A 14,572-nucleotide genomic window follows, 5' to 3' on the forward strand; every position below is an offset into this window, starting at 1 on the left:
TAAGAGGGAGGAGGGAAGGGGCAGGAGAGTGGAGCACAGAAGAACTGTGCACTTCAGAAAACCTTGAAGAATCAGGACTGAAAGCTATGGAGATTCTGGGTGGCTAAGAGAGAGAAAGAGGGGGAAAAAAGAATGAAAAGAAGAAAAATAAAGGGGGTCAGATGAGAGGGGAAACAATAGAAAATGGATTTTTGAAAGTGATGCTTGAACAGAGTGAGCTGCAAAAAGAGACCAATTTGAAGGTATAAAATGTTGAGGAAAAGACAGAATATAGTGTGAGAAAATGGAGGAGGAAGAGTTACAGTAAGGGTGAGAAAGACAGGGGAGGGAGGCAGCTTGATGAACAAGAGCGAGTGAGAATGAGGCTGAGTGTCGGTGAGGGAAGGAGAGAGGGACAGACCCTCTGTTTTCCCACACTCGGCCGGTTCCCACAGCGGACCTGGCTAATCCCTGTCTTAATTGGGGGAGAATTCCAGCGCACATGTTCCCCTGGAATGAGCGTAGAGCGAAGGGAGAGGAAGGCTCGGGGAGCTTCTGACACATCAGACAGGCCACAGCGGCTGGGCTGATGCACAATGTGTGAGTGCACTTTGTTGGAATATAAACACGCCGCCTGACTGTCAGCACGTCTGGCGCATAAATGGCTTCACAAGTTCCTCTGTTTCTTTTTCTTTCGCGCTCGATTCCAACATGAGAAGTGCTCTTAGCAGCCACTTAGCATTGCTTAGTCACATTGCACCATGTGAGAAGCATGTAACTTGAAAGTTTCATTTCATGAATGTTAAAAGGAAAAGCCATCCTAAAACACTCTCACGCTGTTAAAGGGTCAGTTCACCCAAATTGCAAAAACACATGTTTTTTCCCTTTTACCTCTAGTTTAATCTAGTCATGAACAGTTTCAATTTTGTGTCAAGAATTTAAGATATTTATCTCAAAGATTTATGGTGATATTCAATACAACATTGGTGAATGGGATTTTGGTTATGGGGCAAAATTTAAAGAATATTGACACCATTTGCCAATTATTATTATTATAATTGGGGCTTCTGGAAAGACTAGTTGGCAAACATAGTGGAGCATTTAGCAGCTAAAGAGACAGATATTTCCTTTAGGAGTTGGTGGAGACCAAATCAGAGCAAACAGAAAGTGAATATTGCACTTACATTCATCAGGGGAGCATAAAGACAACTTAAGATAAATACTACTGTTGTGTAAATAGTAGGGCTGTCAATCCATTCAAATATTTAATCACAAATTAATCACAATTTTTTTTTTATCTGTTCAAAATGTACCTTAAAGGGAGATTTGTCTACTATTTAATACTTTTATCAACATGGGAGTGGGCAAATATGCTTGCTTTGTATATATTTATTATTGGAATTCAATTAACAACACAAAACAATGACAAATATTGTCCATAAACCCTCACATGTACTGCATTTAGCATAAAAAATATGCTCAAATCATAACCTGGCAATCTCAAGCCCAACAGGCAACAACAGCTGTCAGTGTGTCAGTGTGCTGACTTGACTATGACTTGTCTCAAACTGCATGTGATTATCATAAAGTGGGCATGTCTGTAAAGGGGAGACTCGTGGGTACCCATGCAACCCATTTTTATTTACATATCTTGAGGTCAGAGGTCAAGGCACCCCTTTGAAAATAGCCTTGCCAGTTTTTCCTCGCTAAAATTTAGTGTAACTTTGGAGCATTATTTAGCCTCATCGCGACACGCTAGTATGACATGGTTGGTTACAATGGACTCCTTAGGTTTCGTAGTTTCATATGATACCAGTATCTTTGTATCTCCTCTAGCTTTAAAACTGAGACCAATACAACCTCCTAATACTGACAGCCCTAGCAAATAGGCGACTGTTTGGTATGTTTTTGTAAGTTTGGTGAACTGACCCTTTAAGAGAAGAAAAACAATAACAGTGTTTTGGGTAGCTTTCAATTTTAATATTCTCAAATCACCAAACATAGAGAACATGACATCATACTATGGTATTTCCAAAGCAGTGGTTTGAAATTGTTTCGATGAGCTAAAACCAAAAGTAAATAACAGGTTTTGTTCAAGGTCACAGAGGCAATCTTTCCATCAACAGCTGCCTCAATAGACCAGAATGCAATGCAGCTACAACACACGTTATAGAGTAAAGGATTTGAATCAAAGATAAACGACATTGTTCATGAGTTAGTTTGCTTGCTTGGTATCTATCACATAATGCCTGTTTCCTTATCTTTGATTATAAGCAATAACATCACCACTTTTCTCTTGCGATTGTTCAAATGAATCCTGGGAAATGTAGGAAATCATTACTTTATGTAGAAGTTAGAGAAGCTTGAGAGAAACAGGAGAGAACTACAAACCGTAATATACATGTAACCAATTGATCATATAACACAATTTCCGTATGAAATGATGTGTTTTTTTCCCTTTAATAGTAATAAATGAACACCTGCATAAGTTTCATAATAAGAGCACCATTGAATAACATCATGTTTTCACATATTTCACAGCACAGCGCACCAGGCGTATCTGTTGACAAATCTGGCCCTGAAGCTGCGCTTTGCAGGAGAGAAATGCAAGGGGATACTAGTAACATAACAAAACCACCGTGAGTGGCAGTTTCGTTCCTGCCTACCTCTCTCCATAAACAATTTGAACAATAGGCACAGTGCAATATGTCTCTGAGGAGGTAACCCAAGACGACTTCTCTGAGGAGTGAGATAACAGGCAAAAAAAATGGGTGCAGAAGGGGAGGCAGTATTGCAGGATTAGATGGGAGAAACACAGAGGTGGGTGGCAGGTAGCGAAAGAAGAACTGAACTGATCTGCCAGGGAGGTTTCTCCCCTTTGTGTAGACAATCAGACAGGTTTAGTCAGAAAACCATAATCCTCGTTGGTTAATTGGCAGGGTTGGAGAGCCCTTCCAAAGACAGGTGTGCTCTCTTGTAGAGAGTAGACTCTCAGTCTGGGGTTCACTATCCAGAGGGCTGACGTCAGCTGTATCAGGAAGTAAGATAGAGAACTCAAGAGTATTACAGATTTCTGTTTATAGATGAGGATTTTAGTACAGGATGAACTATAGGAAAATGAAAGTTACCCTTAGGACATGATCATATTTTAAAATAGGTGTTAGTGAATATTTAATTTTTTCGTCATGCTAACAGCGTGGCTCTAGAGATGGCAATCTGTCGGTCAGTCCACCACTTGGTCCAGATTGAAATGTCTCAGCATCTATTGGATGGATTGCGATGAAATTTTGTTCTGACATTTATGGTCCCCAGACGATGAATCCTATCGACTTTGGTGAGCCCCTGACTTTTCCCCCAGCACCACCATGGGGCTCACATTTTTGTTTTTTAATAATTTTTTTCCACAACTATTGGATGAATTGTCATAGAAATTAGCTTCAGGCATTCATGTTCCCCCTAAGGATAAATTGTAATAACTTTGTTGAGCCCTTTAAGGTGCTAAATATGGGATTGGGAGTTGAGCAAGTCAATCTGTGTGGCACCTTTCAACAAAAAGGCTATTCAAAATATTTTACAAATACATACTATGAAATAAAATAGAGAAAAGCAGCATATCCACACTTTTGAGAAGCTGGAATCAGCAAATTGTTAGGCATTTCCGATTGAAAAATCACTTAAACAATGAATGGTTTATCAAAATAGTTACAGCTGATTGACGAAATTGATTAATTGGATCAGCTCTATATGCCCATATTCAGTTATTACTTCTTGATAGCAGACAAAGTATACTTTGAGCACAGCTAACGGTGCTAACAGTGCAAACAACGCCGAAAGTGCTGACAGAGCTAACAGTGTTAACCTGAGGGGGAACCGGAGGGTGGGGGCCACAACGACGCCGTTGGTCATGACAGCGTTATCAGCTGTAACCGCCATATCAGAGCAGTGCAGAGTGGCGGCTGTGTGCACGCTCACATGCGCGAACATGTACAATGAGCACGGCCGGCCTGGCAATGTCAACAAAGCACAGAGAAGCTCTGATTACGACACACACAGAGGGAGAGTGACTTCGTTCTCTGCTTAGGTACACATTACTCCACTATATCTTTACATAGACAATAGTTGTTTGCACCATTATTAGGTCAAAATTGATATTTGTCCAATACTTTCATTTATCACGAAATACCTACAAATCTAATTCCCATCAGCTTCTGCTCTACTTTGTGTTTAATGCTAATTGAGGAATGTCAGCTTTGGTTAACATGGTAAACCTACCTGTTCAAACATCAGAATCAATCGATCCATCCACCCATCCATCTCTTTGCTACTATGTGAGCCTGTTTCACCTCGTCCTGCCACAGTGAATGTCTCTAAGTAGCCTTATTAGAGTATGATGTCAGTGTTTGGAGGTTTTTGTGGTTGTACCCCCTGCAGGCGATGTCAGCCCCAGGATACGGCGAGGAGATGGCAGCTGTGTTCATCTCAAACGGTGGGGTAGCGAGCGGGCCTTCGTTGGAGGGGGTCGCAATTCATTCACCCTGTCTTTCCTTACAATACTTTTTTTTTTGGCGGGAAAGCACCAAAGACGCTTGTTTGACCCAACTTGTGTTTCTTTGCGGGACCCCCTCCCTGAGAGACGTGTCGCCCGCCTCCACTCTCATACACCATGTCCACCCTGTCTTGATTGATTTTCAGTGCGCATTTTGGAAGGGATTACAGCCATCTGCAGGCTCTTGAGGAACAAAGGGGGCTCCTCGCTCTCCTCCCTTCAGTACTTCAGAGGGATAACATGGCCAGATAAACATGCTTTTGCACCGCTCTGCACTTGTTCTCTATTCTGCCTTGACCTCTCAACCCACCCAAACTGCCCACTCAACTTTAAAGCTGACCACGTTATTCTCTCCTGCCCTCCCCCTGCTCTGTGAATAGAGGCTACTCATCAGTTTTTGCAAATTGCTCATTACAAAAAGATGAATATGAGTCAGTGCCTTATAAAAAAAACTGTTGCACTGAAAGAGTTCTGCCATCACACATGTTGTTTGGTTACAGCTTGCATTTCTCTCGCCTGAAGATACGAGTCGTGCATTGCAAGTTGGCATTTTCTCGGATGTGAACATTCACAGTTTCCATTCGGGTATCATCACTCCCAGCTGTGCAAGGGCGTTATGGGAACAAGGAAATTGTCAGCTGGGCATCTGGGATGCCAAAGTGGTCATGGACTTCAGGCTCATTGTCAGCTGGTACAGAGCTGATGGAGAGGCAGCAAGATGCGCAGCCGCTGAGTCACAGGAAGAGGTGGACACACCACTCGGCCTAATGTTGAGTTGCAGTGGGTTGGCTGACTAATAGGGCAAAAATATTTGTTTATGTGGAAAATTAAGGCCTGATGAGATCAACAGCTGTTTGTTAATCACTTCTTACTAATCTAGTTTGTGCAGAAATTGTGTGTCAAGTGTGTTGCAACCGCTGTTTTGGATCCACAAGAGCAGCTGTGGACCAAGCTGTGGGAACGATTAGATGATAAAGCCATGAAAAGACAATTCTCGTAGAGAGAGATCCAGGTGACGGACCAGTGTGAGAAGAAGAAGCTCTGTTATGCACCGAGCAAGGCTATAGGACAGGAATGAAAATGGATTAAGTCATTACTGTAACACTGTCAGAGGATGTTAATTGCTATATATAAGAAACTGAAGCAAATTCACTGATGTTCCTGAAGTGAAAATGTAAGTGTTTTGCAATTCTGTGGACAAAATTACATTTTCAAACAAAGTCAAATGTTTTGGTAGAAGCCAAAATAACAGGAGAAGGATAAACCCTGGTTGACACAACAATTTCGCTACAACTTCTCTCTGTTTTGGAGATTTTGTGAGCTTATAAACAGCAGTCCTTAAATATGAACAACCTCAATTCCATGATAACTGTGTGAACTCGATCCACTGAGGAATATCGTGTGATACAATTGAAAGCTCCAAAACAATAATGGACCTTTAGTGTACTGTTTAGCTGTAAAATGAGAAAGTTTGCTCTGGTTGGTGGGCGGTGCTTGGTATTTCCTCAACTGATCTCAACATGACGGCCGGTTCACAAACTTTCTCATTTTACAGCTAAACAGTACACTACAAGATGTTTCTGAAAACATTTTAGGTGAGAAATAGTCATTACAGTAACAGAATATTGATTCATATTTGATCAGCGCTGCCTAGTTTGATCGTTTGAGTCACAGTTTGCGAGTGATTGACAGTTGCTCAGAGACGGCAGGCTCAAGCTCGGCTCTGATTGGTTGTTTTCTTCCGGTCTATGCAATCTTGCAGATGCCATTAGGAGCACCAAAGGACATGATTTTTTTCTTTTCAGATTACCTGTCTCATGCACTACTGTCAGGATATTGTGACCGTTTTATAAAATAACTTTTTGTTTTTTTAGCATATTTGCTCCGATCTCGCCTACTTCAGCTTTAAGATATATCCAATATTGAGGAAAAACTCTTCAAAAACTCTTTAAAAACTTTAAAATTGCAATGAATGCAAGTAGATAAGTTCAATATCAGACCGGATTTGCAGGTTTGATATCTCTCAGTATCAGGGGGTTTGCAGCTCTGATTTGTGGACCTTTATATAGCTGGATAACAGGGAGAGTTTCTGCTGCAAACATAGGAACCTGTGCTCCGGTCGGGTTGGGTGTTGTTGTGCTGGACTACGAGGGAGTGTCCAGGAGCACTTTGCCCCCGTATGTGCTCTCATCTCTGGAGCTTTGTCTCCGGCCATTTCCCTCAAACTCCCCCAGGGGCTGACGGAAGTCCACACCCGACCACTCTCTCTCCCATCGCTTTGGATTCCCCTTTCCTGAGTGCTTCCCGCCTTGCCGTGTCCATACCTCACCTAAACAACACAACATGACAGAATAAAGAGAGGACGGGGGGGGGAGGAGGGTTTATTGTGTGTCTGCAGCACTCTGGAAAACAAATGAAAATCACTCCTAGCATTAAAGGAGTGCGTGCAATCATCAGTGGTGTGCGATATGATCATATACAAGTTGTTTTTTGGATTGTATGCTATGTGCATACATTTAAACAGTAGTAATTGCAATAGCTTTTATTTATCAATTGCAAAGATAAATTGTGCCACTGTTTCATTGTGGCTGCACTGACAGTAATACTGCTGTTTTGGGGGTTCAAGCTGGGGTCACAAAGAAGTGACAACAATGCAGGAAGTTGAGCTTTGTCAAAAACCGCACATGATGTATGAGTCGTTAGTATAATTTGAGCGCTCTTTGTTTTGGCTTATCAGGCCTGCAGCAGTAACCTCAGATGTACTGCAGGGGAGGGGGCAGAGGTATGTGTGCGTGTGTGCGTGTGTGTGTGTGTGTGTGTGTGTGTGTTTGCAGGGCCGAGCAGCCCTATAGCTATACGGGATGTTTTAAAGGAGCACTGAGGCAGTAAATAGCTGGGGAGGCTGGAGGTTCAGTCACACGAACTACTGATGCGGTGGCGAGCCGATGTCATGGTTTCTATGGGAGATACATGTAGCTCGCCAGACACGGAAGGCATGTCGAGCTTTTGTGATTTTTTTTTTTTCCCACATATAACCCTAAACACCATGTAAATTCCCCAGCTGCTCTTTTTCAAGCGGATTTACTGCGTGCAGTAAATCTGAGATTTTACAGAGGTGTGTGCATGTACATGGTTCTGCAGAATTTTGCAAGGAGGAGAAAACAGGTGCTGAATTTATCATCAGAGGATCAGTAATATTGGGGTTTCTGTATTATCTACCATGCAGCTCCTGGGTAACAGATATGGTCTGTAATGCTGTAGATAACATGCTGTTCAGGTTGGAAACTAACTTTTGCTCCAGGCTGAAGGTCTTATTGGAAAAGAGATTTGGTTTGAATGTGTCTTCGCGCACACGCGGTCAGGATAAAGCGAGCGACTGTGTGGCACCTCAGCTCGGCCGAGTCTGCCACGCCGCTCCCTTAATGGCAATTTATTGCTTCCTGAATCCTGAAAATGGGAGGCTGAGGACAACAGAATTCCAATCGCTATTTTCTACCTCCTTCCCCGTCCGAGCGCCCTCAGGGTCCTGAACACTCCTTAAATCTCTCCGGCCTTTTTAGGCCTCTCGCTCTCTCGGGCACGCCGTTTGTTCTGAGCTTTCATGGTTCTGATTCATGGGTACTTGAAGTGACTTATGTCTGAGAAAAGTTTACCATGCTAGAAACCTTTGGAACCAAATACTATAGTGTTGGTTAAACTGTATTGATGTGTTAGGCGAGAGCTCTGATAAATGAATAATCCAGCTGCATAATGTTTGTGGAGCATGAAATGACCAAAAGTTCAAAGTGAATATATGAGAAAAGAAGAAAAGAAATACATGAATGTTTTCTTACAGTATATTTTAATAACAGACAAACACAAAAATAATCCACAATACTGAGACAATGTTGTTTTTTTCATGCCGTTGTTTCTAGAATTTCTTATTAACATATTTACATTCTATTAACATATAAATTCACATACAAATAAACAGCAAAAAAAATGGCAGTGTACGCATTTAAGACATACCGCTCCAGCACATGGCGGTAATTTGGTATGAACACCCTCCTCTTGTTGATATAGTGCACATTAGATATGAAATAATGTAACAGAACAGAATTTATAAATGCATATTTGTGTGTGTTTCTCTTGAGCAAGCCTTGTCCAATGTACTCCACCAAAAGCTGGCTAGAGGATTTTATAAACATTGCTGATTATATACAGGTGAATATCTCGTGTGATAATATCAGCAGAGAGCAGTGAATGACTTGACAACAACAAAACGTATAACTGCTTTGGCAACACTGCTGCAATTCCACTCCCACCATAGTTTTTAAATAATTCTCTTAGAGGTCGAATTAGTTAAATTTTTGCAGATATATTGCATGACTACTGAAATGTACTGTGATACAGGCCTGCATCTCCTTTACAGAAGCAAAATCTCAGAGGTGGCTAGCATATGAAAGAAGTGCTCTCAGCACTAGTTTGAGCTGTGAAAGCTGCTCAGGTAGCCTTTAGCTTTGTGTCACTACTGCTCACATCATCTGTACATATATTAAATTCTCCATCGCTCCGCTATGCTACATATAGTTGCTTTTTATTTGGTTTTCAGTGCTTGCAGCATCACACTTTTCCAGATCATTCCCTTTCCGTTATCAGTGCAAATATATAACATGTTTTTAATAATCTCCTTAATAATAGTAACACTGAGGATGACCCCCAGCACAGGGGTAGCCAGCAAAACATCGCTTTCCCATGGCCTGAACAAAAAGGTGTATCCTCAACGGGATACCAAGGCAGTAAGCTTTCTTTAGAACTTTTCATAAATTTTCCTGAGTTTCAAAGCGATGACTCTCAATAGGCCTGAATTAATGGCCTTGACTTAATTTATCCCGAATGAAAAAGCTTTTCAATAGATTTTTTCTGAACCCGCATAATGACATCGCTGCGTGTAAGAACTGTCCAACACCAAATGCTTCATTTCAACCACGTCTGTCGTGTCACAACCGGTGTTCTTTCTGACCCGGCGACTGCGTATTGCACTGAAATGGTGCTGGGAAAAAAGTCCATTTCACTCCTCAGACCTTTTGGGAAGTCGGCTGGTGGCGCCATGGCTGCGTCGACCAACGGTTGCGCACCTGGCTTCTTCCGAAACATGGAACAGGTTTGTCCATGAGTTTGACCTGGCGTTCAAGTACGGCCTCAACTCTGAGCGGTAGACAATCTGCTGCAGAGCTTTGAACTCAGTCTACAGGCAGCTCGCAGGGTATCTGCTGGGCTGCTTTGGCTATCGTGTAAGCCCGCTGGAAGTCCTTGTAGCGTGGAGCGCAGCCCAACCAGGCCTCACCAAAGTGGACCCGGCCGGTGAAGAGAAAGCTGCCGGGTCCCGGTTTGACGCCGCACTGCAGCAGAGTCCTGACCTCGCCCCGGGTGGTAAGTCGACTGTTGCCGGTGAACAGGGCGTACTTCTGACGAAACACCCGGGTGGCGCTGACCTTGATCACCGCCGCTCGTAGGGTATCGTCTTCCACCACTGATCGGATGTTGCCTCGCACGACTGTGGATAAACAGGACATTTTAGGTTAGTTTTTGCAGAACTTTGTGGTTTTGTTAACTTTTTAACTGTATTTTTGTCATGTTGCACGTTATATCGTCCTATTGGGTGATTCTTTGTTGACCGCCAACTGATGGTAAAAGCTGTACGAAAGCCGAAACCTGCTCACTAATCCCTCTAACTTTTGTTGCTATCTGAATCTGAACTCCTCAGTGCCATTACAGCTCAATCAGAGGCCTGCAGATTAGTCCACTGCTCCTTCTTATGGGGGGTGAGGGGGCGTGATGTCAGGATTAGTCCACTACAGTGCCTCCAGTAGGGGTTCCTGTGTGTGTTGGGGGTTGCAGAGAGCTGCTGTTTCACCTTTAACCTTTGCACTTTTGAGAGGAGCGGATTTGGAGGCACCAGGGTGCTCTGCCTTTAAACCGATTTGTAGATCCTGACAAGAAATCATTATGTTGCTGCCAGGACGTTTTGGTGGTGTGGTTTAATTTGTTAATCTGGGGCTGAATTAGAGGGGTGGATTTCTGAGTGACAATGACATTTCATTCCTGTTTTTTTCTGGGTTAGATTAGGAGCAAGTTGTTATGTCAGGTAACTTACCAAAGTCACTGGTGCAAACGGCCATCAGAATCTCAGTGTTGTTGCAGGGTCTGCAGGCCTCTGGAGAGGGGAGGAAAGAGAGAGGGAGAGTCAGTTGGTGACCTCATGTAACACTAGAAAACACCTATATGCAAATACTTATACTGAGCCGAAATCAAAGACCGCATTTCCAGATCACATGCACAGGAATGCGAGATGTGAATCCGGACCTAAACCTCTGTGCAACAAAGGAGAGACCAACCGCTGCGTTCTAACAGACAGCTGCTACTTTTACAGTTGGCAGAGGAGGACCGGTGGAGCTTTAAGGTGCGAGGCTCTTCCACCCCAGACGATTTAAAGGCCAGATGAAACGTCCCCACCCTTAAAGCCTTTCAGGGTGTCTACAGTCACACCTCATCAAAGCTTGCTAGACAGGGGCCGAGGAGAGGGAGCGGGGGTCGACTTCAAAGATTTTTTTTTTTTTTTTTTTTAAAGGAGCACAATCACACTTCCCCAAAAAAATACTCTCCTTTCTTTCCGACAACTTTGCTTGAAAAGGAAAGAAAAAAATACAGTGCACCTTACTTAACAGGATTTGTGATGGCCACAAAAAAAAATTCAAACCAGCAAAGCTCTGTCTGTCTGTCTGCATTGACTGAACTGAACTGTGGGTAGAAAGAAAAAAAAAAAGTCCTGGCATTTTTTAAAGTTCTCCTTGTGGTTCTTTGGAGGCCCCTTTGCCCACCCCACACATTCTCCTCCTCAGTGAAAACCTCTTGATAAATGAGATTCCTTCCTCTCTAGTCCACAGCAAACCCCCTTCCAAGCCTAATCAGTGTGTGTGTGTGTGTGTGTGTGTGGGAGGGGGAGTATACTCCTACAGACAAGTCTCCCCACAGAGAGGCAGCTCAACAAAAGCGGAGAGCATCTCAGCTGGGCAGAGGCCTCCCTGTCGCCTAGGCGACGGCAGTAATCCCAGAATACTCATGCGGCACCCATTCAAAGGGCTCTGGACTCTGGAGAAAGCCCCCACATACTGTGCTTTTGTCCCCCGCCTCCCCACTCCCCTCCTCTCCTCTCCTCTCCACTCCACGGCTCCCCTTCTCCTACTCCAAACCAGCACGCCTCTGGGGAAAGTTTGGCCACTTCCTCCTCTCTTGCACTCTGCTGTGGAAAGTCCAACCAGCCCACAGAGGCCTGTTATGAATTATGAATCATCTACAGGGGAGGATTTGATGGTGTGTAATATCATCACTTGCGTGGTTAAAACCTTGCATCCGCCAGACTTTTCAGGAAGGAAGAAAAGGGAATTTTTTGACCACAGTTTTGTTTAAAATTCTTTCAATAAAGAGAGACAGAGATAAGATCATTGATGGATTGAAATAGAGAGAGCTGAAAATTAAGTTTCAGTCGCAAGGACTGGCCAAAAGTTCATAACATTTCATAGTGTCTCCTTACTTGACCTCAAGTAGCCACACTCAAACCAACATTGCTGACTCATAATGCCTCTCACTGACTCACCTTCACTGCTGATGGGGTTGGAGTCCAGCGACAGGCGAGCGGTCCAGTCCCCCCTCAGCTCGTAGCGAAAGGAGGCGATCCTCCTGCTGATGTCCTGATGAGGCGTAGCCTGCAGGAAGAGAGCCACCTTCTCCCCGGGCAGCCGGCTGAAGCAGCGCACCCTGGGCGGCGGGGACGACTCCAGGCGGTCCCCCACCAGGAGCTCCAGGACCCCGTCCCTCTCCAGGTACAGCTGGGCCCCGTGGAACTGCTCCGAGGGCTTGACGCAGGCCGTGATGAGGCCCGAGCTGCTGCCGCCGGGTCCCACCGCCACCGAGGGCAGGCGGGGTGACAGGGTGAGGCGCAGGGCCCCTTTGGGATACAGCCAGTCCAGTGTGCCCTCGGAGCAGTGGAGAGAGATCTGCTCCACGCTGCCCTGCTGCTGGGACAAACCACTGTGGAGGAGGAAACAAGAGGGAGGAAAAGGTTACATAAAGGTTTCTGTGATGTTTTTCCAGGCAAAGAGTTGGTCTTAAATCATGAGTCACTAACATCAGCATCATCGGTGGATACTTTATTGAAACAGCTGTGCTGATTTGCAGATGATGCCGCTATGTGAGCCCTGGAAACTTAGGCAACTTAAACCAAACTTTTCATGAGAAATGAAACAGAAGAAGACATTAAAATATAAGTAAAACTTTAGTGGATCAAGACACACTGAGAGAAGGCGCCGCCTACTGGCAGTCTGTGGTAGCAGGGGCCACTCATGGCATCTTAAGGGCCAAACTTTTATATAAAAACTCTGACTTCTGCATGATATTTGAACAGCATATCTATAATGTAGATCTATAATGAAACTACCCTGCAGCATGTGCATGCACAACAGGTTTTTTTTCCTCCCAAGTCTCAGCATTAATCCTCCAGTCTCCTCTCTGTCTGGACCCCCCATGCCTCCTGCAGACAGCCCGGAGGCGCCATCACAGCAGAGCACTAAAGAAACATTTTCTCTGCGCCCTGATGTGCAAGTCTCAACATGTTGCATCCAAACAAACACTGTCCTTTTTACTAGAGAGAGAGAGAGACACCTGTAGCATCTTTGAGCGGCAAATGCACATATAATATAATAAATATAAATAATAAAAAGTACTTGCCTTCCTCTCCAGCTGCACTGGTCTTCAGAATAGCTTGTAAAAGCCACATCAAAAATGGGAAAAAGTAAAATCCAAATTGCGTTAATCCAAACCCCGAAAGCAGGCATTTTTTCAACTGGATGATGCAAAGTAAAAAAGAAAAAAATAGAAAAAAGATTATTCCAAACTCTGCGAATAAAGTTCCCCTATAAAACAAATATGCCTCTATCTGTGGTATCCTCCATAGTTTAGTATCCTCTTACCCAGATGTGTAAGATAAGAGAATACCTCTAAACTCTCTCTACTCTCTCTCCTCTGGACTCTCCTGGCTGCAGTGCGTCAGAGAGACGCAGAGCTCTGAAGTTATTCCCCTTCAGAGAAACTTCACCGACCAATCAGAGGCCGAGGAGTGAAACTTTAAACCACTCACACGGGGGAGGGGGAGGGACGTCTGACCTGCAGGATCAGTAACACTATGCATATGCAACAGTTAAACCAAGTCTCAATTCACTATTGTGTTTGACATGTCTGCAGAGAAAATACTAATTAACTGACATGCTGAGCGAGTTTAAAGAAATATTCATTTAATTTTTTGTTATTTATTTTTTTGTCTTACATTAATGGAATTGTTTTTTTTATCTATTTTATTATTAAATGTAATAATTTTATATTTTTTTTATTTTTAATTCGCTGCCTCGTGTGAAGCACTTTGTAACTTGAATAGTGCTCTATGAATAGATTATTAAGATTATTATATTATTATTATTTAAAGACCCCCTCCAGATATGTTTTAAGACAAATACAAATACTGTGCATTGAATAATAATAATGTATTAATAATAATAATGTACCTGATATGTAGGGCTGGGCAATATGGCGATATATCATCAAAACGATATATAAAAATGTCTATCATATATATTTTTCTATATCCTTTCTATTGTGATATAAGCTAGGCCTATATTTATTACTTTCTCTATAATTTCACTTAAAACTTTCATCTTGGAAGTTCTTCAAATGAGAAAATACTCCGTACTTTTCATTTGCCAAGTATTTAATTCACACGGGAGTATAAAACAATAGGCTTTAAATAAATACAAATATAAATAGGGACAGCGCAATATGTTAAATAGAGACAGTGCAATATGTTAAATAGGGACAGTGCAATATGTTAAATAGGGACAGTGCAATATGTTAAATAGGGACAGTGCTATATGTTAAATTGGGACAGTGCTATATGTTAAATTGGGACAGTGCAATATGTTAAATAGGGACAGTGCAATATGTTGCATCTGTGTAATA

The 14,572-nt window shown here is 43.1% G+C and overlaps 1 protein-coding gene across 1 annotated transcript; it reads right to left on the reverse strand.

Annotated features, from left to right (window-relative positions):
* Positions 1-8,353: 8,353 nt before the first annotated feature.
* On the reverse strand, positions 8,354-13,615 carry metrn (meteorin, glial cell differentiation regulator). Its single transcript, XM_037756051.1, has 4 exons — positions 13,292-13,615; positions 12,162-12,595; positions 10,662-10,721; positions 8,354-10,061 (listed from the first exon to the last, which is right to left on the reverse strand). Exons 1-4 carry the CDS (start codon positions 13,396-13,398, stop codon positions 9,748-9,750), a joined length of 915 nt encoding a protein of 304 aa, XP_037611979.1. The 5' UTR covers positions 13,399-13,615; the 3' UTR covers positions 8,354-9,747.
* Between the last annotated feature and the right edge of the window lie 957 nt (positions 13,616-14,572).

The sequence above is a fragment of the Sebastes umbrosus genome, chromosome 20 (assembly GCF_015220745.1).
Source record: "Sebastes umbrosus isolate fSebUmb1 chromosome 20, fSebUmb1.pri, whole genome shotgun sequence".
Taxonomy (NCBI): Eukaryota; Metazoa; Chordata; class Actinopteri; order Perciformes; family Sebastidae; genus Sebastes; species Sebastes umbrosus.